This window comes from Syngnathoides biaculeatus, chromosome 3 (assembly GCF_019802595.1).
Source record: "Syngnathoides biaculeatus isolate LvHL_M chromosome 3, ASM1980259v1, whole genome shotgun sequence".
Lineage (NCBI taxonomy): Eukaryota > Metazoa > Chordata > Actinopteri > Syngnathiformes > Syngnathidae > Syngnathoides > Syngnathoides biaculeatus.
The window spans coordinates 1,052,652-1,074,374 of NC_084642.1; the positions used below are offsets into that span (position 1 = coordinate 1,052,652).

Sequence of the window (21,723 nt, forward strand, 5' to 3'; positions counted from 1 at the left end):
ATGGCGTCTCTCTCAGTTCAGAATGTATTGTATTTAGAATCTATAATATGTCGTTGATTTGAATGAAATCAGAAGCATGGAGTCTGTCTCAGTTCAGGATGTATTGTATTGTATTTGCCATTTTTTACGAATTGTTTGTCTTACGTCAGCGCACGTGGCGTGACGTGACGTCACTTCAGGGGGCGTGGTTAAGTGCCCTGTACGGAGGGGTCAATTGAGGGCACCAACGTTTTTTTCAAGGATTGTTGAACCAAAATTTCCAAACCAAATGTGTATTTTAAAAAGTGTTTCTTTTTTCTTTATGAAACTATTTCACTGAACATTTTTGGGTTTTCTTTCATCAAGTTCCATTTTGTCCACATGTAGATGAGACAGACATATAAATGGATCAGTGAGATGAATCAAGTCAATCAGTATTATGGGTAGTTAGGACAAATACATAACTCTGATATTGATTGAAAGCAGAGAGAGTAAAATGTTCTGTCTCCTCCGCGGAGGTTCCCCCAAAAGACGCTCCTCACCCGGCCTCGGCGATGTCAAATTCATTTCAGTTGTTGTTAAACAACAGTTACCAGAATCGGAATCTCAGTCCGTTTTATTGGGTAAGTACAATTTGTTAAGAACACTCAAGGAACGGAGCACTCTGGTCCGACAAGCCACTACACGAAATGTGTACAGCGAGTCGGCGAGAAATAAAAGCGGACCAGCGGGGCGATTGATTGTTCTGATACACGACGACAGTCGGGTGGGTCGGCATGGCGTCACGACGACAGATTTCAAATCAGAAAACGTACCAAACACTCGCAACCACGTACGTATTTAACTACCCGACTGTTGTTTCTGGAGGCAAAAGATATTTGCAGTAGTGAAGCTGAAAAGAAACAAATCCGTTCCAGGATTTGCTCAAGGGAGTCATAAATCTGCTTTGACGAGGCGGCTTGGGCTCTCGGGCCTTCAACTTGGCGGGTGCAGTGCGTCGTCGTCCCCACGACCGAAGCTCTCGGGTCTGAGTCGCCGCTCGGTTCCGATCTCCTTACTTCACCCTCACGCCCAGACGTTAAAAGAGTTAAGTGGCCGAGCCCGTTTGAAGTTTTGCTCATCAACAGAACACCGTGACAAAGATACTGTGTGAAGACTCGTATTTTATTTTGTGCACATATACAGTATACGCTATTCCACCGTAGCACCGAGTCCAAAGTTCTTCACTGCAGTATTCAAAGCATCGGCCGTTCTCCCCGGGAGCAAATTTGCAAAGTTGGCATTCATCACCGGATTTTTGATCCCGCACTACAGCTAAACGGCTTGTCAGCAGAGTGCAGTTGGACGTGTTTTGTAAAAGGCGCCCTCTGAGAGAATTGCTTCCCGCAAATGGAGCAAGAGAAGCGTTTCTCCCCGGTGTGCGTTCTCATGTGTTGGACCAATCCTGAGCGATCGCTGAAATTTAAATTGCAGACGGCACAGGTAAAAGGTTTCTCCCCGGTGTGCGTTCTTGTGTGTGTTATTAAATGTCCCTTGATGGAGAATCTTTTCCCACAAAGCGAGCACGCAAAAGGTTTCTCTCCGGTGTGTCTTCTCATGTGTTTACCCAAATTGGAGCGATCGCTGAAACTTATGCTGCAGACTGAACATGCAAAAGGTTTCTCTCCGGTGTGTATCCTCGTGTGTTTCACCATGGCTGAATAGTCAATGAAACTTTTGCTGCAGACCGAGCAAGAATAGGGCTTGTCTCCGGTGTGTATTCTGGTGTGTGTCGTCAAGTGCGCCTTCTGAGAGAATCTTTTACCACAAACGGAGCACATGAACGGTTTATCTCCAGTGTGGATCATCATGTGCACCCTCAAAGTGTACTTGGTACCAAACGTTTTGTCACACTGAGAACATTTCCAGTGTGTGCCGCCAGCGTGACGCGTCACATCCCCTTTGGAGTGCTCCTCATCAGTGTCCGGAGAGCGAGAATGCGACGGTGGGGCAAAGCGGCCGTCCGCTTGTGATCCTTCACAGTGGACTCCATCACCTTCTGCAGTCGCGTGTCCATTGGAGCTGCTGCTCGGCGGCTCCGCCCCACCCTTCTCCTCGTCATATTCACTCTTCACAACGACTCGGGAAAACGGCAAGTCCGGCTGCTGAAGATGCTCTCCTCTCCCTTCTTCCTCTTTAATGCAGAAGCGCTCCGCCTCCTCTTCTTCCCCTTCATATTGCGGGGGCTCCTCCTTGGAGTTACGCTCCAGCTGCTCAAGAGGAAGCTCGTCGTCGCTGACGTCTGGAGGATGCACGAAAAGAAGCGATTCAGCACTATAAAGGCTAACATTTACAAGCCATCCCAGATCTTCCACCTCATCCTGATCTCATTGTTCAAAGGTATCAGTCAGAGGAAGGCTACACAAATTTCTATGGCATGAAATATTACCACGGGGAACAACAACAACAACAAAAAAAAAAAATTAAAAATAAAAATATTGCAGAACAATACCGCAAACCACGCAGCCCTCCAAATTTGAGCAAAGAAAAAGAAGAAAACTGATCAGGAAGCCCATATTGAACATCTGAAGGCTGATTTGAGAGCGCATTTTTGCTTATCAGATCTATCAATTGAAACAGTCCATAAGCACCAAAACAAAGACTTCCAGCAAAGCGGCTGCGGGCGTGACGTCACGAGAACACCGCCTTCTACCTCGCCTTTTCTAAATTGCGTGAAGTGGACAAAACCGGCTGCGTGCGCTTCACCTTGACGCCTGAAAACGGTGTCCAGTAGTTGACGTTGTCGCTCGTTCTCCTGCTTTGTCCGACAAAGTTCTTCCTCGTACTCTGCTATCGTTCTGGCAAAAACTCCGAATACTTCTTCGACGGCAGCGCTCAGGCGAGCATTCAGCAACGCTCTCAGCATTTCTACTTTACACATTTTCACACGATGACAAACGCGTCGCTTTCGTAGCAGCAAACCAAGCTAAGCTAACTTCAGCTAGCTAGCTAGCTAGGGAAACATGGAAAATAGACCAAAATTAAGTTAATTACGGTGCATAAAAGTGTAAAAAAAAAAATGTAGTTAGTGACCAAAATGTGTCCGAATTAGCGACCCAACACAAATGTGATCACAACCAAACGAACTAAAAAACGCCGTCTGGCCTTGTGAACGAGACACATTGTTCATTTGAAAGCATTTGCGCCGCCCGCAGGTGCGGAGGTGTCATTACATGTCTGTAAGTTGCCAACTTCCCCTTGTCAGCTGACAACGATTTCGCTTTTCTGGACTTCAAGACGAGTGCGTGGGTTGAGGTTACAGAACTTACAATGACCAAATGACACATGTTCATCGCTTCTCCGGGTCGGTTCACGGGTGAAGTAGCTTCAACAGGGATACCCAGACTTCCCCTTCCCCAGCCATTTCTTTCAGCTCTTCCGGAGGGATCCCGAGGCGTTCCCAGGCCAGCTGAGAGTTGGGAGTCCCTCCAGCAGTTCCTGGGTCGTGCCCGGGGTCCGTTCTCGGTGGGACGGGCTTCTTCTGAACCCATTCACAAAGATTTTTTTTTCCCGGACACCCTGTGAAGGAAACCAATTTTGGCCACTGCCATCAGGGATCTTGTTCTTTCGGTCACAACTCGCATCTCGTGCCCATCGGTGAGGGGAGGCACGTAGATCGACTGGCAAATTGAGAGTTTCGCCTTTCGACTTGGCTCCCTCTTCACCACAACGGACCGATGCAAAGACCGCATCACTGCAGACGCTGCACCGATCCGTCTGTCGCGTTCTTCCCTCACTCGTGAACAAGACCCCAAGATACTTGAACTCCCCCACTTGGGACGGGATCACATCCCCGACCCGGAGAGGGCACGCCACCCTTTTCCGACCGAGGACCACGGTCTCGAGATTTGGAGGTGCCGATTCTCATCTACGCTTCACACCCGGCAGCGAATCGCTCCGGTGAGCGTTGGAGACGGCGGCTTGATGAATCCAACAGAACCGCAACATCTGCAAAGAGCAGCGATGCGATGCTGATGCCAGCAAACCGGACATCCTCGAGATTCTGTCCATAAAAGTTATGAACAAAATCAGTGACAAAGGGCAGGCCTGGCGGAGTCCAACTCTCACCGGAAACAAGTTCGACTCGTTGCCGGCAATGTGGACCTAAAACTGACACCGGTCGTGCAGCCCACCAAATGACGCACAGCGTGTAGAAATTATTTTATTGTATGACAATATACATACTTTGCAGGCCAGACCTTATGAATGAAGTACCGTTTCCAGCAACGTATGACTCAGTACAAGTAGTCTCTTCCCATCACTTTGCTCCCCAAAAAAACCGAGTCGTCTTTCATGATCATTTTTGTTATTTCAGATCGCCGTCTTGTATTTGACTGTGAATCTCCTTACGCACAAGAAGGAATTGCACGGTTTCTTTCGACTTGAGCATCTGAAGTTCATCCATAATTCTGATTTTACATTTCTTAAAACAGAAAACGACAAAAACAAAATTGGACCAAGGGACGTGCCACTTGCTGATTTGATAGTGAGACGACAGCATCGTTTAAAAAAAACTTTATTTGTATCCACAAAACTTCTATACGGTTTGACATGTATGCGTAAAGTCGGTTCATAGACACAGCACATGAAAGACGACGATGAGCTTTTGCGGCACAATTTAAGACACGCTATCCGATACGCGAACACCCACCGTAGTTTTCGTCAACTACGCTTGTAAAACTGTCCTCACCGTGTCGCGTTTGCTGATATTTGGCGTCTGTGAGCGCAAACTAAGCAGATGGTTTCTGCCCAGAGTTTGTTCTCACGTGTTGGCCCAGATTTGAATGGACGTGACAACTTTGGTTGTACGCCGCGTAGGCGAAACGTTTGCCCCCGGCGTGCGTTTTCTTGTGCTGAATCAACGCCGAGCGGTCGCCAAAACGTTTGCTGCAGAGCGAGCAGGAAAAGGGCTTCTCGCCGGTGTGCGTTCTCGTGTGCGTTATCAAATTGGCCTTCTGAGAGAATCTTTTCCCGCAGATTGCGCACATGAAGGGTTTCTCTCCCGTGTGAACCATCATGTGTCTCCTCAGGTTCCTCCTGTCCCCGAGAGTTCTCCCGCACTGAGAGCATTTCCAGTGCTCTTTGCCGACGGTGTGACTTTTCATGTGCCTCGTCAACGTATACTTGCTCCCAAAGGCCTTGTCGCATTGCGAGCACTTCCAGTGTGTGTTGTCGGCGTGTCGCGACGCCCTCTGGTCGCTATCTGACAGTCGAGTGAGGAGGCTTTCTGTTTGGTCGCCGTCGCCTTCTGTTGCCACGCGTCGACTCGGAGGCTGCGGCCATCGGCTTCGCTGGCGTTGACGGCGAAGCCGCGGCGACCGCTCGCCTTCATCATCTTCCCTCTCGAAAGGAACGGCGGTCAATGGCGACTCGGCGATATGGGCCTCCTCCGCTTCCTCCTTAATGTGCGGGGCCTCTGGTTCCCGTCGCTCCACTTTGAAGCTCCACTCCCGATGCTCTTCTTCACTGACGTCTGCGGGACACAACAGGACAAAGACACGCGCTTTGTTTACGTCCAGCCTCGCAGAGTTATGACGAGATCATCCTTTGCTCATTTTTTTTTTTTTCCCAAGTCACTGACTTCACCGGATGAGACTTCCAGTGAGGGACCGTCCTGATTCGGCACAGTTCCCGGAAGCATCTCGGACGGCAAACATCGACGGAACTCAGAAAGGAATGAATGACTTCATCAAGTGATTCCACACTCAAGAAAGAAATTTGTACATTTAAAAAAAAAAAAAAAAAAAGAATCGTTTAAGAATGACACAACACTGCTCGGGCCTTGTCTACCGTTCGGTACCGAGTCCTCGGTGACACACTTGACCATACAACGCTTTTTTTAATGATTAAGTGGCTTTCTTTTCATGAGATAAAAATGCCAGCCAAGTAGATAATAACAGACATTCAGAATACTGATTTGAGGTTGATCCTGGGAGTAGTCAAAAAGTTTCACAAAACAGATTTAAAAATTTCAAAAGCGCCAAGATCTCTCGGGCCACATTAAAGCCGTCACTCGTGGTCGACTGACTGCCGTTGTGCAGTCCGGCTTCGGCGGCGGGGGCCACGCAGCTTCTGCTCCCGGGTGGCACCGTGCCCCGGCTAAACAAGCCCCCCGCCCTCCATCTTCCGCAGCTAGCCGAGATGAAGCGAGAGTTCGTCCTTCATCTTCCCCTCGCCAACCGGAAGGGGCCTGTGACGACTCCTCCCGCTTTCATTTGGATTCATGTGGAGAAGACCACAAACTTTTGGTCTTCGAAGTTTGGCACTGACCGACCGATTGGAGGACGGCAAATGCTGACGTCACGTGAGGGAATTTGAAATCTGCCAGGTCAAAATTGGCAAAGTAGGCACAGCTGCTAGTGGCAGACAAAAGAGTTCACTAGCGAACCATCGGGTCAGCATTGATGATCGTAAAGAGCCTCGGCAGACTACGTTGGCAACATGGCAACCAATAGTGGCTTGAACCTGATTGCCCCCCCCCCCCCAAAAAAAAAAATCCAACATCCGCATGCACGTAATCAAAGTGGTGCAGACAAGAGAAGCATTACGAAATGACAAGACTGCGGGTGGTATTTTGACATAAAATGATCAAAGGAAACGTCTACATTCAGGTTGAAAATGGCGATGGTGCTTAGTCCAAACCTGGTCCAAGTGTGTCAGCTTGAGGCCTGAAAACGGCGTCCAGCAGGTGACGTTGTCTCTCGTTCTCCTCTTTTGTTCGACAAAGTTCCTCCTCGTACTCTGCGATGGTTCTCGCAAAGACTCCGAAGATTTCTTCGACGGCCGCGCTCAGCCGCTGATTCAGCAGCGCCTTCAGCATTTCTACTTTGCACATTTTCACCCACACTTTCCGCACAGTTGCCCCCTTCCGCGTCTTTGTTCGCAGCTAGCGAGCTAAGCTAAGAGAAGCTAAGCTAAACTAAGCTTGAGCGAAGCGGAGAAGCTTCAAAGTGCACCAGCCGGCCGCTCGGTCAACTTTGCCCGGAGACGACGTCGGTCCACTGCCTGTCCGGACGCGCGACGCAGGGTTAGAAGTTTATTGGGGGAAAAAAACCGTCGGACGAGGCGAGTATTAGGGGCTGTGACGTCATGGGTGACGCAGGCTCAGCCGTCGCCTTTGATCTTCAAAGACATCAAACGCGTCGACATGTTGTTTGATGTAGCCGCCGCCCGCATAATGAAAAGAGACGATTTGAAAGCCACCCGAGACACGTGACCTGCCCTTGCGGGCATCCAATTCTTTGGTTTCGACTTTTTTTTTTTTTTCCTGATATTTGACTTCTGCCAGACCAGAAACAGTTGAGACGTTCTACGACTGCTTCCATGAGACGTGGACGTGAGATATTTTGCAATGTTGTACATCAGTTCATCAGATTGTTACACACGAACACGACGAAAATGAGTCAAATAAAAATTCTGAAAAATGACACATTAAACGTAAGTTGAACGTCGGCCGACGATGTGAATTGTTGTAATGACACTCCACGCCTGAGAGCGGCAGTGCCGGGCCAAAATACCAGAGTTTTCCCTCCTCTACCGGAACTAAATCCAAAAAAAAAAAAAAGAAAGGCAAAACAAAAAGAAATTACGGTTACGCGAGGTCGCTCATCGCGATCGTTGAGCTTCGTTTGGATGCTTCTTCACATATCGGAGAACAAAACTAGCCAACACGTCGCGAAGCAAGCGCAGTCCACGTGTGAGGATGAGCAAAATGGAAACGCTGAGAGTTTTGCTGAATGCGCGACTCGGTGCGGCCGTCGAAGAAGTACTTGGAGTTTTTCAAAGAACGATCGCAGAGTACGAGGAGGAACTCGCTCGAACTAAAGACGAGAACGAGACGCAGCGTCGACAACTCGCCGCCGTTTGCGTGCCTCGGGTTGGCCTACAAGTTGTCGCAGGTTCGCTCACGTCCCTTTTAGAAGCTCGGCGTCCACGTGGGATGATGAACTGATCAAACCCCCCCCCCCCCAAAAAAAAAGTGTGACGAGGATAATTTAATTTGTTCGTATTTCTTCGTTTTCCAACCCAATACCGACATACAAACATATTCAGTGTATATGACTGGATTTATCCATCCAGCCATTTTCATCGCCGCTTATCCTCACAAGGGTCGCAGGGGTGCCGGAGCCTATCCCGGCTGTAAACAGGCAGGAGGCGGGGTGGACCCTGAACAATCGCAGGGCACTCACAACTACAACAACCGAACCCGAACCCTAACCCGCCCACTTCATCATCGCTAAGTAGTTTGATGAAGAAAACCTCTCAAATGTCCGTAAAATCCAAACTATGCTAACTCAACTGCTAATTATGCTCGTTCTGATATTTTCAGAGGTTGACATGGCCGCAAAATGATTGGTGGTGATTGATTGCGGTTTTGCAGTATTGACATGCCATCGACCCCCCCCCCATATTTTTTTTTCTTGTGTCCCGCAGACAACAGTGACAAATTTCTTCCCCCGGAGGGGCAGGATGAGCAGCGCGGGCCAAACCTTGATTTTTGGCCAAAGTCTACCGGGACAGAATGCAGTTCGCCGTTGACCTTCCGGGAGAGAAGCAGTCGAGAAAACGGATGGATGGATGAGCAGCACGAGTGGAACTTGAGGTTGGAGCGGCAGCACCTTCGAGAGAAGAAACACTCGGCTGCCGCTATGGACGAATGTCCGCTGACTGCTGGCCCTGTGAAGATCGAAGAAGGCGCGCCGAGGTCGCGGCTTCGTCGCGGTCGCTGGGCGGAACCTTCTAGAAGCAGCAGCAGCAGCAGCAGCAGCAGCTCAAGTCAACACGTGACAACAGAAGCTTACCGAGACCACTGCGGAGGATTACAAGCAGAGAGTCTCTTGGCGCCACCATCGTCGGATGGTGACGGCACAACGCTGGAGTCCAAAGGTGATGCGACGTCGCAGGGACAAAAGCAAACTTCTCGACCTTTGTTGCCAGCAAAAGCTGGCGAAGAAGAAAGGAGACAAAACCTTTCAGCCTCTCTGATGATAAAGTTGTCTCCACAAAAGAAAGTCTGATCGAAGAGACGCAACATTCCTTTTCCACTTCCTCCTTTATAATGAACACGAGAACTTTTCCAAAATGGCATTGAAGTGAACGCCCACGATTTACAGCAGATAGCGACTGAGCAGGAACAATTGGAACCCCTTTAAAAGGGTTTGTAATTCCCTGTAAAAACGTCACAATGGCAGCAAAACTCTATTTGCAGTATATTGAAATGAAATGGGCCCCCCAAAAATATCATCAACTAGGTCGTTATACAGTGGAGAGAGAGAGAGAGAGAGAGAGAGCGCAGAGTGCATATTGTTGGCTCACGTTGTCAGATGAATTTGAAACGCAAAAGTGCTTTGGGATCATAGGTTTTCGTATATTTCTGCATACAACTATCAATACAGGCAAGTCTTATCATTTTTAGTGGGACTGAACAAAATTCTCCACTCGTGGAAAGGCTCGCTCGGTTCTCATCATCCCGTGCAGCACCCCAGGGACGGCCGGACTGGGGGGGGGGGGGGGGGGAGAGAGAGACGAATCGGGGGAGGGTGCACGACGCTGAGCACGATTGTGTGTTTGTCTTGCAGACGGAAATCAAGAACATCTGCCGCCAGAACGGCAGGACGACCACTCGGGGGCGTGTCCCGTCTTGAGCTCAACGTCAGCCGGGACGGGCCGTAATCCACCCGTCACCCTTATGAGGATGAGTGATATCGAAAATGGGGGAACGGGGGAGCAGCGGGACTGGAACTCGGGGTTGGGGCGAGAGCAAGAGCAGCACGTTAAAGAGGAAGAGAACGCGGCCGTTATCGCCGCTCTGAAGACCAACGATGATAACGGTCCGAGGTCCCGGCTTCATCCCAGTCAAAGCGGGGAGAAGAGATGGGCCGAGCCCCCGAGCGGCGGCATGAAAAGCGAAGATGGCGGGGGCCAACGCGGAGGATCCCGAGCAGGCGGCCTCTTCCCTCCAGTCTCGCTTGACACCGTCGACGGGCGCGCCCAAGGTGATGCGACGAGCCGCGGCCGCGACGCGCGCTGGAAGTGTTCTCGGTGCGGCGAAACCTTTGGCGCCAAGAAAAATCTAAGAAGACACGCCGTGCTCCACGCCAGAGAACAGCCTCTGGGTTTCTCTCGTTGCCAAAGACTCCCTCCAAAGGCGAATTTGATAACGTGGGCGAGAGCACAACCGCCTTCCTCTTGTAGTCACCATTCAGCATCGACGAATGGCAAGAAAACACACGCTGGTGGTGAGAAACCCTTTCAGTGCTCGGTGTGCAGTCAAACCTTTTCGAAAAAGCAGAATATGATGACCCACATGAGGATACACACCGGAGAGAGACCGTTTGCCTGCTCAACGTGCGGTGCAAGATTCACTCAAAAGATTAGTTTAACACATCACTTGAGAACACACACCGGGGAGAAACCGTTTTCCTGCTCGGAGTGCAACAAAGGTTTTGCTCATCCTTCAGCACATTTGAGACACATGAAATTGCACACGAGAGTGAAACCACACGTGTGCCAAGTTTGTGGTCAAGCATTCGCTCGAAAAGATCACTTCAAAAAGCACATGATGACAAACTGTGGAGAAGTCCTTCCAGATTCATGCACACTCCGTGGCCCATCTTAACAGGCCCCGTGTGCGTCGGTGGCGCCGATGATGTCGGAGGCTACTGGGCTGATTTTGGTTGAGGCAACGCGGGCTCCGTTCCAGTTGCGGACTCAATATTTTGTCCCGTTTGTTGTGGTCGTTTACAAGTGCAGCGAAACTTCTTTCACTGGCGGCATCAAATAAAAGTCCCTTCCTTGTGTTTAACAGACTCCACGTTTGAATTTGTCGTCGTGTTTTGTCGTTTGCAAAAAAGAAAAACATCCGGAATGGACTAATTGACGCCATTTGGTCCTTTCTCACTTCAGTTCAGCTCAGCCGCCAGCGGCCGTGCACTACAATATTGCATCTTTACTGCAGTATTGTGTACATCGAAGAGAAAAAGAATCAGGTTTAAAGTTAAAAAGTGTCAAAAAAATGAATAATGTAAATTGAAAATTCTTTGTGTTGCCAATTTCTCCATCATAACCAAGCAAACGAGAACGTTTTCCACTGCAGCTTTTTAATTTTATTGTCTTTTTTCAATCATTGGATTCATTTTTGAAACAATTATGTGCCTCACAAAAGCTGATTTGCTAGTCACTTGTGTCAATATTTATACTTATTGTACAAATATTACTGAACGTGTTACTGTCTCCTTTGAAAGAAAAACTGACCTCAGAATCTGAATCAGCTTTATTTGGCCAAGTGTGGAAAACAAAAACACCCGAGGAATTGCCGTCCGACATCGATCAGTCCATCCATCAGTCTATCGATATATTGATAGATAGACACACACACACACACATGTTTGATAGTGGGGTAGTGTTATGATTTCAACTAATAATAAGCTGTTCTGTATGTTGTTGACAGGTGAGGAAGTTTTTTTTTTTTTTTTTTATATCTATATTTTAGTGCCTGATGACGAGGCTGCTGGTTGTCCACCACTTGAGCCATTGTCAGTTTAGTTTCGAGTTCAGCAGGGTCGGATCAGAGACTGGTGGATTGCTGTAAAAAAAAAAAATAATAATAAATGTAAAAACGACTCTGCTAATCTTTTGGATGTGTTTGTCTTGTCAAAAGTGGGAATAAAAAAACGACAGCATTCCTGGGGCCGGTGTGTTTTTTTTCTGATGATATTGTTGTGTTGTGTTGTGTTGTGGTACATCTCATCTTCCATTCTTACAGCGCAAAAGTGTTCTTGGCCCTGGAAAAAAAGGAGGAGGAGGTTGCTTGCCGTCGAGTGAGAAGAACGCCGAAGAGCAGACGAGCCTGGTGGGAGATGACTGGCTCCCGAGAGAGGGCGGTACTGCGACCACTTCGATGTAAAAGCGCCATCAGACAGAACAAGAAGAAGAAGAAGACGAAGAAGAAGGAGGAGGAGGAAAAAGAAGAAGAAGAAGAAGCAGAAGACGAAAAAGAAGTCGAAGAAGACGAGGCAGAAGAAGATGACAATAACCCGTCGAAGAAGAAAAAGGAAAAATAAAAAGACGCAGAAGACGAAAAAGAAAGATTTATAAAGAAAGACGATGATGAAAAAGACGACGCACAAGAAGACTAAAAAGAAGTACAAGACGAAAAAGAAAAAATAAGAAGACGTGAAAAGAAAGAAAGAAGGAGAAAACAACAAGGAATGCAGTAGCCTTCATGAGCATTTCCGACGAGGACAAGCAGCGACAACCGGTCGTCCTTTTCAAACTAGCACAGAGCAGCTTGCTTCACTTCTCTCTCCAAGCTACAAGTTTTCTAACTTTAAATGTCACTTAACTTCAGTAAAACTTGCTATGATTTAAAAACAAAACAAAAAAAAAAAGGTGTGTGGGGTTGCTCCACCTCCAGTTTTCTTTGATTGGGTCAAACCAAATATACAGATGAAATATTATTAGCATATCACCGGTGATGAACAAATAATGGAAGCAAGCAACATTTTAATATTGTGTCCCATAAACCTAGAATGTAAGAAATTTCATTGAGTGCCCTTGGGCAAGACACTGCACCCTAATTTGGTCGGCAGAGGCCGCATCATCCTTGTGTGGCTGTGGGTGTCTTTCTGTGTCCTGGTTGGCCTTACAAAAACAATCGCAACTTGGGACACGGATGTCTTGACGGGAGGAAATATGGCCGCCCTGACGCGTTTGTGGCCATTGCGAGTTTTGTGCTCGAACGAACTTTCTCTTTGTCATCAGCATTAATACAAGTATTATAAATGCCTCCCAAAAATGTTGTTTTCCGTGCGCTCAATCAACACTGACACGACGACTTCACCTGACTGACTGAAGAGGCGTTTGTCTTCGACGCTTCTACCAAGAAACAGCAACATGGTCCATTAAGGCCTGTTCTTGCATCCGTCGGTGTGTAGTAACATTCTGAATCGGGATCCGTTCGACGCCAAAGAAAGCACTACATGACCTGGCCCCTGGCTCGCTCCATCTTTCAGCTCCTACACAAGCTCTCCAGTTGTCCACCCCCCCCCCCACCCCACCCTGCATAAATCCACAACAATTGAACGGGTGCTCTCGATGTTTTAAATGTGTTTAGATTGTTTTTAAAGTGACTTCGCCAACCTTGAAAACATGCCATAAATACGCTCTTGGATGTTATGCTTTTCTTCTATGTATGAGTAATGGAAAGAAATTTGCGTGCAGAGCAGTCTTCCGCTAGATGGCGGTAACTACCGACCGCTTGGCAGAAGCCTTACTGTTGTTGTAAGAAGAAGAAAGACCAACGAAGAAGATAAAAAAAAAAAACATTTCTGAAACGGTTTACTCGTTAAAGCCGTGTTATTCAATTCCTTGCGAGGTGGATTAGTTTTAATTCCGCGCACACGTACCTCAATGCATCCGAGTTTTTGTTCATGTTTTTCCCTGGTGGCCGCACAGATTCGCTTGTATGCAGTTTGAGACTTCACGAGCAAGTTTAGCTTGCTAGCTGCGAACAAAAGACAGGCCGACGTTAGCAACCCAACGAACGCGAAGCAAAGATCGCGTCTGCTCGTAAAGTCTGGTGATTAAACTTTGAAAATGTGTGCAAATTCTGTCAAACCAGAGTACGAGGAAGAACTTTGCGGAAGCCAAGAAGAGAACGCGCGACGTCAACTACTCGACGCTGTTTTCGAGATGCCTCGAGATGGCGAAGGTTCGATCACCTCTTCCTTTCAAATGCTTGGTAACTTTCTGTACACGGATCTGGGGTGCGTGGTTTTACACCGAAGTCTCACTTTTCAGTCATTTGTGATCTGCTTTTTGACAGTGAATAAATGAAATGTTGTCTCAGGGAACATTTTCAATGCGCCAGACGAGTTGAGAGCAGTTTAGTTGTGATGGACAACGGCTTGTTACATTTGAAGGCACTTGTACATGAAAATGAGTCGGTGGACATTTTCGGATATGGAGTAAGACTATTGTGTCCCACAATGCATCTTAGTAAAGTAGCGAGTTGGAAAATCAAAAACATCCCACGTTGAATTGCGATGGTACGTCAACGACAACACGGAAGGAAGGAAGGAAGGAACACAAACTTGAGTGACTTTGTCATACTATGTCATGTATGTCTATGTTCCCGTGTCTTACAGATGTCAGTAAAAGAAATCTTCATCCAGATCAGCAGGAGGCCGAGCACCGCCACATCAAAGAGGAGGAGGAGGAGGAGGAGGACATCACCACGCTGCCATTTCTTCGTGTCATTGTGAAGAGTGAAGGTGAAGATGAAGATGGGGATGGAGACCAACGTGGAGCATCCCAAGCAGGCAGTCTCTTAGCTCCGCTGTCGCAGAGTGAAAACACAACCGGAAGCGACGACGACGACGACAACGAACGCGCGACAGGAGACGTGAGGTGTCGCTCTGACAACAAACGCTGGAAATGTTCCCAGTGTGAAAAACCCTTTGGCAACAACTCTGCTCTAAAAATGCACATGAGAACACACACCGCAGAGAAACCCTTTTCATGCTCCGTTTGTGGGAAGGAATTCTCTCAAAAGGGAAATTTGCTAAGACACACAAGAACGCACACGAGACCCACCACACTGAAAAAACTCTGCTCAGTTTGCGGTATGAGGTTTCGTCAAAATTCACATTTGAAAAAGCACATGAGAACACACACCGGCGAGAATTCATTTTGCTGCTCGGTGTGCGGCAAAAAATTCTCTCGGAAGTCCGTTTTGACAACGCACACGAGGTCGCACACTGGTGAGAAACCATTTTCGTGTTCAATGTGCATCAAAAGTTTTAGTAGTCGTTCTTCGTTTGTCCGTCACAAAAAAACACACACCGGTGAGAAACCTTTTTCCTGCCCGCTTTGTGCTAAACAATTCTCTCAAAAGGGAAATTTGATCAGACACACGAGAAATCACGCTGAGCAAACAACACTGAAGCCCAACGGCTCCGTGTCTGCCGTGAAGCTTCGTCAAAATGCATATTTGGGAACGCAACTGAGGAAACGCACCGGAAAGAAAATGTTTTCCTGCTCCGCGTGTGGCAAAACATTCGCTCACAAGACCGTTTTGACGAGACACAAAAGAACGCACACTGGAGAAAAAAGATTCTCTTGTCCAGTCTGCAACAAGACGTTCGGCGGTCGTTCGTCGTTTGTTCGACACAAAAGAACGCACACCGGCGAGAAACCTTTTCCCTGCTCGGTGTGCGGCAAAAGATTTGGTGAAAAGGCACATTTTCTCGTTCACACAAGAACGCACACGGGCGAAAAGCCTTTCTCGTGTCCCGTCTGTAACAAGCGCTTCAGCGCCTATTCGACGTTTTCCCGCCACAAAAGAACACACACCGGCGACAAGCCTTTTACGTGCTCCGTGTGTGCTAAAAAGTTTGCGTTGAAGACATATTTGATGGTCCACGCAAGAACACACACTGGGGAAAAACCTTATTCTTGTTCGGCGTGTGGCAAACGTTTCAGTGGCCGGTCATCATTTGTGCGACACCAAAGAACGCACACCGGGGAGAAACCTTTTCCCTGCTCTGTGTGTGGTAAAAGCTTTGCCGGAAAGAAATATTTCATGGCGCACACGAGAGCCCACGCCGGAGTCAAACCTTTTTCCTGTTTGCTGTGCAACAAAAGCTTCAGCGTTCATTCCTCCTTCGTTCGCCACCAACGGACACACACGGACGACAGGCCCTTTTCTTGCTCGCTGTGCGGGATGAGATTAACTTGTCGTTCCCATTTAGGAAGACACATGACGACACACACCGGTGAGAAAATGTTCACTTGTGGCGTGTGTGAGAGAAAATTCTCTCGGAAGGATAATCTGAAGACACACAAATGTGCTGGAAAGAAGTAAAGCTTCGTTCGGGGGTGGAAAATCAACCAGAAGGCTTCGTGTGCACTTTTGACTCGTTGTTGTGGGACAGACAGATGTGATGTGATGTGTGTTTTGGTTTGGTTTGGTTTTCCAGGGCCCAGACCGATTATTGGTCATCAAAGAGACTGATAGATATTTGAAGTCAATGTCCATTTGCAGTGAAAGGGAAAATATTGGTGTCAATGTTTTGAGAGGGAAAAAAAAAAAAAAAAACCCTCCAACTCGCCACTTAAATGTCATTATGACTGAAATGTTCAATTTCAACAGAAACAAAATGTTCTGGGTGTTCCCAGGCTCATCAGCATTTGTTAAAAACGTAACTGAAAATGTTCATCAATCTTCGTGAGATAAGCGGAACACAAAATGGTGGCCGGAGTCGTTCCCCGAAGTAGGCGCCGTTTTAAATTGGTCCCTTTTTTTTTGGGTCGTCCGATTTTTAAAAAGGCTGAATACGGATGCCGATGATTGGACAATCCTCCCGACATCGATGAGGCTTGTCGCAGACTTCCTCAAGAACTTTCAGCCGATTTGGAACTTGTGAACGTTGTCGCTGGCGTTTCCGTGCGCGATACAAAGTTTCTGTTCTAGTAGAAATTCTGCACTGGAGGAATAAATCGAAAAGTGAGGTTTGTCGTCGGATGTCTTCATTTCACGAACAAAGTACTGCAATGCTAATCATGCCTCTTTACTCGAGCTCTTGGTGTTGGATGACTGTAATGAACGGTTAGCAATTTCATGCTAAATTAAAACCGTGAAGGTTACAATCCATTTTTAGGTTAATCCTGAAACACTCAACTTTTTTTTTTATGACTGATGTACGGAACCAGACCCATTTGTGCATACTGTTATCATACATGCAGGCATGTTACTGGCAACATAAACCGTGTACTGACACTCCACACCCGATAGAGGCAGTAATGCGGGAGAACGTCATTTTTTTTCCGCCGGAAGTAAAAAAAAAAACCCAATTTAGCAAGGCGTGTTTGTGTTTCCTTGTGACTTTTGTGCTTTATCATCCAAATAACTGTGCGAAATTGTTCCTGCTGGAATAAACTCGTCTCATTTAATTTGTGAAGCTTCTCTGGCTAGTTTAGCTTCGCTTTTTTTTTGGGGGGGGGGGGGGGGGGTCGCTAGCTTTGCACAGCAAGACGCGGAAGTTAGCAACGCATCACCGAGAAAAGCCCAAGTGTGAAAATGTGCAAAGTGGAAATCCTGAGAGCCTTGTTGAATCAGCGACTCAGCGCGGCCGTCGAAGAAGTTTTTGGAGTGTTCGCGAGAACGATCGCAGAGTACGAGGAGAAGCTTTGCCGAACTAAAGAGGAGAACGAAAGACAACGTCAACTGCTGGACGCTCTTCTCAAGCATCACGTTGCCTTCCGCAATGCAGGTGATGGAACTCGTTTATTATGATGTCAGTGCTGACATTGGCTTTGCACAAAGATTGTATGCATTTGTTCATCTCCCCGTTTTTGTCCCCCCCTCCCGAATCGTAAACACGACTCCGCTTTGCTTTGACTTTCTAACTTATTTCCAGGGGATCTACATTACAGAGTAACACATATTTTGAGAGAAGCGAGACAATAAATACGAATGTAAAGAGAAATAGCACAAAAATCTCTGTGTCATAATAAGGCCTCCAGAATGTTCAGTGCCCAACATAACATGAACGCCAGTGGTCTGAAATCAAATCTGTTCGAGGATCAACAGCAAACAGACAAAAGACACACTTCTTGCTCGAATAGAGTCTTAAATTGTTGTTTTTTTTTTAATCATCCCATTACAGCCCCTTCATAACCTTCCTCTTTACAATGGAATGTTCACTTGACAAGAAAACTGTGCTCATAATCTGTATTTACCACGCAGGCAGAAACCTTTACAGTCGTCGGTACTGTTGGATAAATAGAGTGAAAACAACAAATCAGTCCTTTAGACTCCCAAGTTGCTCTTGACTGAGGGAAGCTCGGCTCGTGTGTTTGTCTTCTTGCGTCCTGCAGACACGCGTGAAGAAGATCTTCATCCTGAGCACCGGCGGCGGAGCTTCACGTTGGAGCAACAGCAGCCAGAACCCCCCAACGTTAAAGAGGAAGGGCCTCTTTACGTCAAAGAGGAAAAGGAACAGGCCGACGTCGCCAACCTCCCGTTGACGGATGCCTTGGCGAGCCTCGAAAATGACGACGCGGGGCCGGAGCCTCCCGGCGGCTGCTCGAGTCGACACGGGACAACAAAAGGTGATGCAGACCGCCGTGGACGATCACAGGAAGACCGCCTCTTCGCGCCGCTGTCAGAGAGCGACAACGCAGCCTCGCGTTCTCCCGACCCAGACGACGACGACGACCGCCCTCAAGGCCCCAGCGACAGCGCCCGCTTGAAATGCTCTCAGTGCGACAAAAGTTTCATCAACGCGGCTTCTCTCAAAAGGCACGCGACGATTCACAAGGGCGACAAAACGTTCAACTGCTCGTTTTGCGGGAAAAGATTCAACCAAAAGGTACATTTGATAAAACACACGAGAACGCACACAGGAGAAAAGCCTTTTTCCTGCACAGTCTGCGGTATGAAATTAAGCCAAAAAGAATATTTGAAAGTGCACATGAGAACGCACACTGGGGAAAAACCCTTCCCCTGTTCCGTGTGTGGCAAAAGGTTCTCTCAAAAGGCTTTCCTGAAGGTACACACGAGAACGCACACAGGCGAGAAACCCTTTTCTTGCTTAGTCTGTAACAAAAGTTTTAGCGCTTATTCAACATGTACGCGGCACCAAAGAACGCACACGGGCGACAAAGTGTTTAGTTGTAGCGTGTGTGAGAAGAAGTTCACCCGGAAGGACAACCTGAACAAACACAAGTGTACTGGTAAGAAATGAAGGCGCAAAGTCACGGCAAACGGAAAGGACTGGAACCCGCCGGGCCCCGAATGAACTTGCCGCCGGAACGCGTGCTGAGATCCTGCACGCGGTCGAGCTTCTCCCTGAGACGGTGCCCTCAACGTATCCCACAATGCATTTTGAGACGGCGAGATGTCCTTCGGCAGACTTTTTTTGTCCTTTGACTTGACAGCAAAAATGCGCGAAACGAGAGCTGCGTGGCGGTCGGCGGTGACGTCGACCCTCTTCACGACCGCCACCAGTTAACGGATCGTGCAGAATTCTTCAAAAAGCGCCTACAAGCTGTTTCGTGCGCAGGTTTACGGTCCAACTAAACATAAGACAAAGACAATTCGTGCAATGTGTGTATTTAACCACACTACATTCCACGCAAACGTCTGCGAGCTCATTTGCTAACGCACAATGCAAAAACGCAACCGACGGGTTAACCAAAGTGGCTTTGATGTTGCGGTAATGGACCTTTCCGACCTGTCAATCACTCGTACAATAATGGCCAATCAGATGGCTGCATTGTTTTAACCCCTGCCTAGACACGCCCCCCTCTCCCCGTATTGTCCCACAAGCAATGCCGGTTGTCAGTAGCGTGCGCTCAGAAAAGTTCATGTTACAAAGAAAATGGTCCTCAGATGGGCTCGGGGAACGTGCAATTCTGACGAAAGACGTGCTGCGACGTTACAAGGTTGATTCATTTTCCAAAGCAGTTGAGGAAGTGTCTACGATGGGTTAACGCTCGCGGAAGAGCGCACGCGCACAACTAAATGTGGACAATATCAACAAGCACAAGGCTGTACGTTCGAATTTAAGGGAGGGCGGAGGATCCTCTCGGAGTTGGATTTCATTATTATCAGTGCGGGAGAACGACTTTCACTTTGTGACCTGCTGAACGAAGTGTGTCACGTTTTATGCCAAAGAGTCGGGTTAGGGATACGTGAACGCGCCACGTCACGCTAGAGAAATGTCCATTTTTTTCCTATTTGTATCACATCAGACTGGGTTCCATTACGAGCCAAGTCAAATGAATTACAAAGACTCCAACGATATTACTGGTGATCTTTCCAAGTAAAAAGTACTCACCCTGCTTTACATGCGCAGTACGATTCCACATTTTGATCCCGTTGGATTTCAATATGAAGTTTGTGAGGTGTCAAACTTTTTTGCATCGATCGCCAACATTTCGCCGTAACTCTGACTTTGCGTCCCGCTCCGTCCAGAATCTCAATTGCGTGTACGTATCCTCGCGTGAAATAGTTGAGAGCTCTCTGTAGAACTCTCTTGGACGAGTCTGCCACATTTGGCAAAAAACATACCCCAATATTATCTGGAATATGCGATAATTGACTTCAAACATTCTCTGTCCAATCGCCATTTTGGCTAATGGGGCGGAGCTTAAGATCGGCATCGGAATGGTCCATCATCACCATTTAAGCGATGGCTATTTGAACACAAACAGTGGAGCAACACACGTAGACAGACAATACCATACTCTCAGGCATATATTCTTTATCCTCGATGAAACCATCTCCCGGTAAAATATCTTTAGCAGACTGTCCTCATTTCCATCCAATAATTAATTGCGCCCACTGCGCAAGACTGTAACAACATGAGCACACTTTGACTAGTTGACATGAGTAAATAATTGAACCGTCAGAAACTCGTGTTGTGGGAGCAGTGTTTGAGTGTCCTGTTTCATTAAGGACTTTAAAGATGATCACTTTGCTGTGGCTTGAAACAAGAGAAAGCGAGAGAATAAATCGTCCCACATCACGTGACTCGCGTTTCTACACCAAGCCCCTCAGATATCCGCACCCCCCCACCCCCCCCCCAAAAAAAACCGTCTACTCTCACGAGCACGAGGAGAACATGCTAATCAGAACTTCGAAGCACAGTGCCACGCCCGACCTAATTTCGATGTTTAACAACAATATTTTGGGGATCCTGACTCATGTCATTTCTCGAGGTGGTGAATTTCAAATAACTGCGATAACGACGACACAGTCATGCAATTATTCATTATAAAATGATAAAATATTGAATGTGAGGAGTGCATTGAAGTCACCTGAGTTTCACTCGTTAAAATTATCTTCAACTATTGAGGGTGCAGGGACAAACTTAAAAAAAAATAAATAATAAATTCAATTATTTCCAGAATGCTGGGACTTGAGAAATGGCGACATATTATTATTTGATTTTGCACGTGAAATTTTATTTGCTCCTTCTCTACAAAGACCCGATTGCTGGAGCAAATGAATGACCAAATACCAACATACAAACATATTCAGTATATAAGGCTGGATTTAATTTTACAAAATTCCTACAGAACAAGATGGAGGAGGAAAGTGCAATGACACTCCACGCCTGGTGGTGGCAGTACAGTACTGCGATCGCTTCCACTCCTGTTGTCTCTTTCGCAAGTCGAGTAAAAAAACGCGATGCAACGCTGTTTGTGATTTATTTTTTTTTCCTCCTGAATATTTTTTTAAAAAATCTTCTTCTGCTATTTTAGCTCCACCAGCAGCAAGTTAAGCTCCACGTAAATTAGCAAAAGTTTGCTTCGCAGTGATCGGAAAGCACAGAAGTGAGTTTTCCCCGCGAAAACGCGACAAGCGGAAAAGGTGAAATCGTTGCTGAATGCACGACCGAGTGGTGCCGTCGAAGAAGTACTTGGGAGTTTTTCAAAGAGCGATCGCAGAGTACGTGGAGGAACTTTATGGAACTAAAGACGAGAACGGGAGGCAACGTCGACGACTCGCCGCCGTTTCCGTGCCTCAACTTGACAGGTTTGTTCTCGATCGTCTCCATTATAAAGTATGTATGGACGATCGTCTGCCTCGCACTTTGCGGGTCTCGGTTACCGCTTTCGTGTTTTTTTTTTTTTTTCGGGACAACATTTTACGGACAGCGGCACAATTGATGGACAGGTTTCCGATGACGCCAT

The 21,723-nt window shown here is 47.4% G+C and overlaps 4 protein-coding genes across 9 annotated transcripts; 2 read left to right on the forward strand and 2 right to left on the reverse strand.

Annotated features, from left to right (window-relative positions):
- Positions 1-1,026: 1,026 nt before the first annotated feature.
- LOC133497623 (gastrula zinc finger protein XlCGF8.2DB-like) lies at positions 1,027-4,158 on the reverse strand. The gene is made up of 2 exons (XM_061813668.1): positions 2,725-4,158; positions 1,027-2,260 (listed from the first exon to the last, which is right to left on the reverse strand). Exons 1-2 carry the CDS (start codon positions 2,897-2,899, stop codon positions 1,266-1,268), a joined length of 1,170 nt encoding a protein of 389 aa, XP_061669652.1. The 5' UTR covers positions 2,900-4,158; the 3' UTR covers positions 1,027-1,265.
- Positions 4,159-4,517: 359 nt separating this feature from the next.
- Positions 4,518-7,117, reverse strand: LOC133497642 (zinc finger protein 22-like). The gene is made up of 2 exons (XM_061813693.1): positions 6,661-7,117; positions 4,518-5,491 (listed from the first exon to the last, which is right to left on the reverse strand). The coding sequence occupies exons 1-2, from the start codon at positions 6,851-6,853 to the stop codon at positions 4,749-4,751; spliced, it is 936 nt and encodes a 311-aa protein (XP_061669677.1). The 5' UTR covers positions 6,854-7,117; the 3' UTR covers positions 4,518-4,748.
- Positions 6,519-10,809, forward strand: LOC133497563 (zinc finger protein 37-like). 4 transcript variants are annotated; one of them, XM_061813563.1, is made up of 4 exons: positions 6,521-6,629; positions 8,127-8,286; positions 8,452-8,904; positions 9,597-10,809. In XM_061813563.1, the coding sequence occupies exons 3-4, from the start codon at positions 8,592-8,594 to the stop codon at positions 10,634-10,636; spliced, it is 1,353 nt and encodes a 450-aa protein (XP_061669547.1). In that variant the 5' UTR covers positions 6,521-6,629; positions 8,127-8,286; positions 8,452-8,591; the 3' UTR covers positions 10,637-10,809. The 4 variants fall into 4 exon arrangements, with proteins under 4 accessions (XP_061669548.1, XP_061669547.1, XP_061669545.1 ...); XM_061813564.1 differs by lacking the exon at positions 8,127-8,286 and having other exon boundaries at positions 6,519-6,629; XM_061813561.1 differs by lacking the exons at positions 6,521-6,629; positions 8,127-8,286 and adding an exon at positions 7,576-7,916 and having other exon boundaries at positions 9,597-10,807.
- Positions 10,810-13,085: 2,276 nt separating this feature from the next.
- Positions 13,086-20,609, forward strand: LOC133497555 (oocyte zinc finger protein XlCOF7.1-like). Of its 3 annotated transcripts, XR_009794067.1 has the most exons (4): positions 13,086-13,104; positions 13,640-13,729; positions 14,166-17,291; positions 17,899-20,574. XR_009794067.1 is itself a non-coding variant. In XM_061813550.1 (2 exons), exons 1-2 carry the CDS (start codon positions 17,099-17,101, stop codon positions 18,765-18,767), a joined length of 1,062 nt encoding a protein of 353 aa, XP_061669534.1. In that variant the 5' UTR covers positions 15,891-17,098; the 3' UTR covers positions 18,768-20,609. The 3 variants fall into 3 exon arrangements, 1 of the variants encoding a protein (XP_061669534.1); XR_009794066.1 differs by lacking the exon at positions 13,086-13,104 and having other exon boundaries at positions 13,188-13,729; XM_061813550.1 differs by lacking the exons at positions 13,086-13,104; positions 13,640-13,729 and having other exon boundaries at positions 15,891-17,291; positions 17,899-20,609.
- The last annotated feature ends 1,114 nt before the right edge of the window (positions 20,610-21,723 follow it).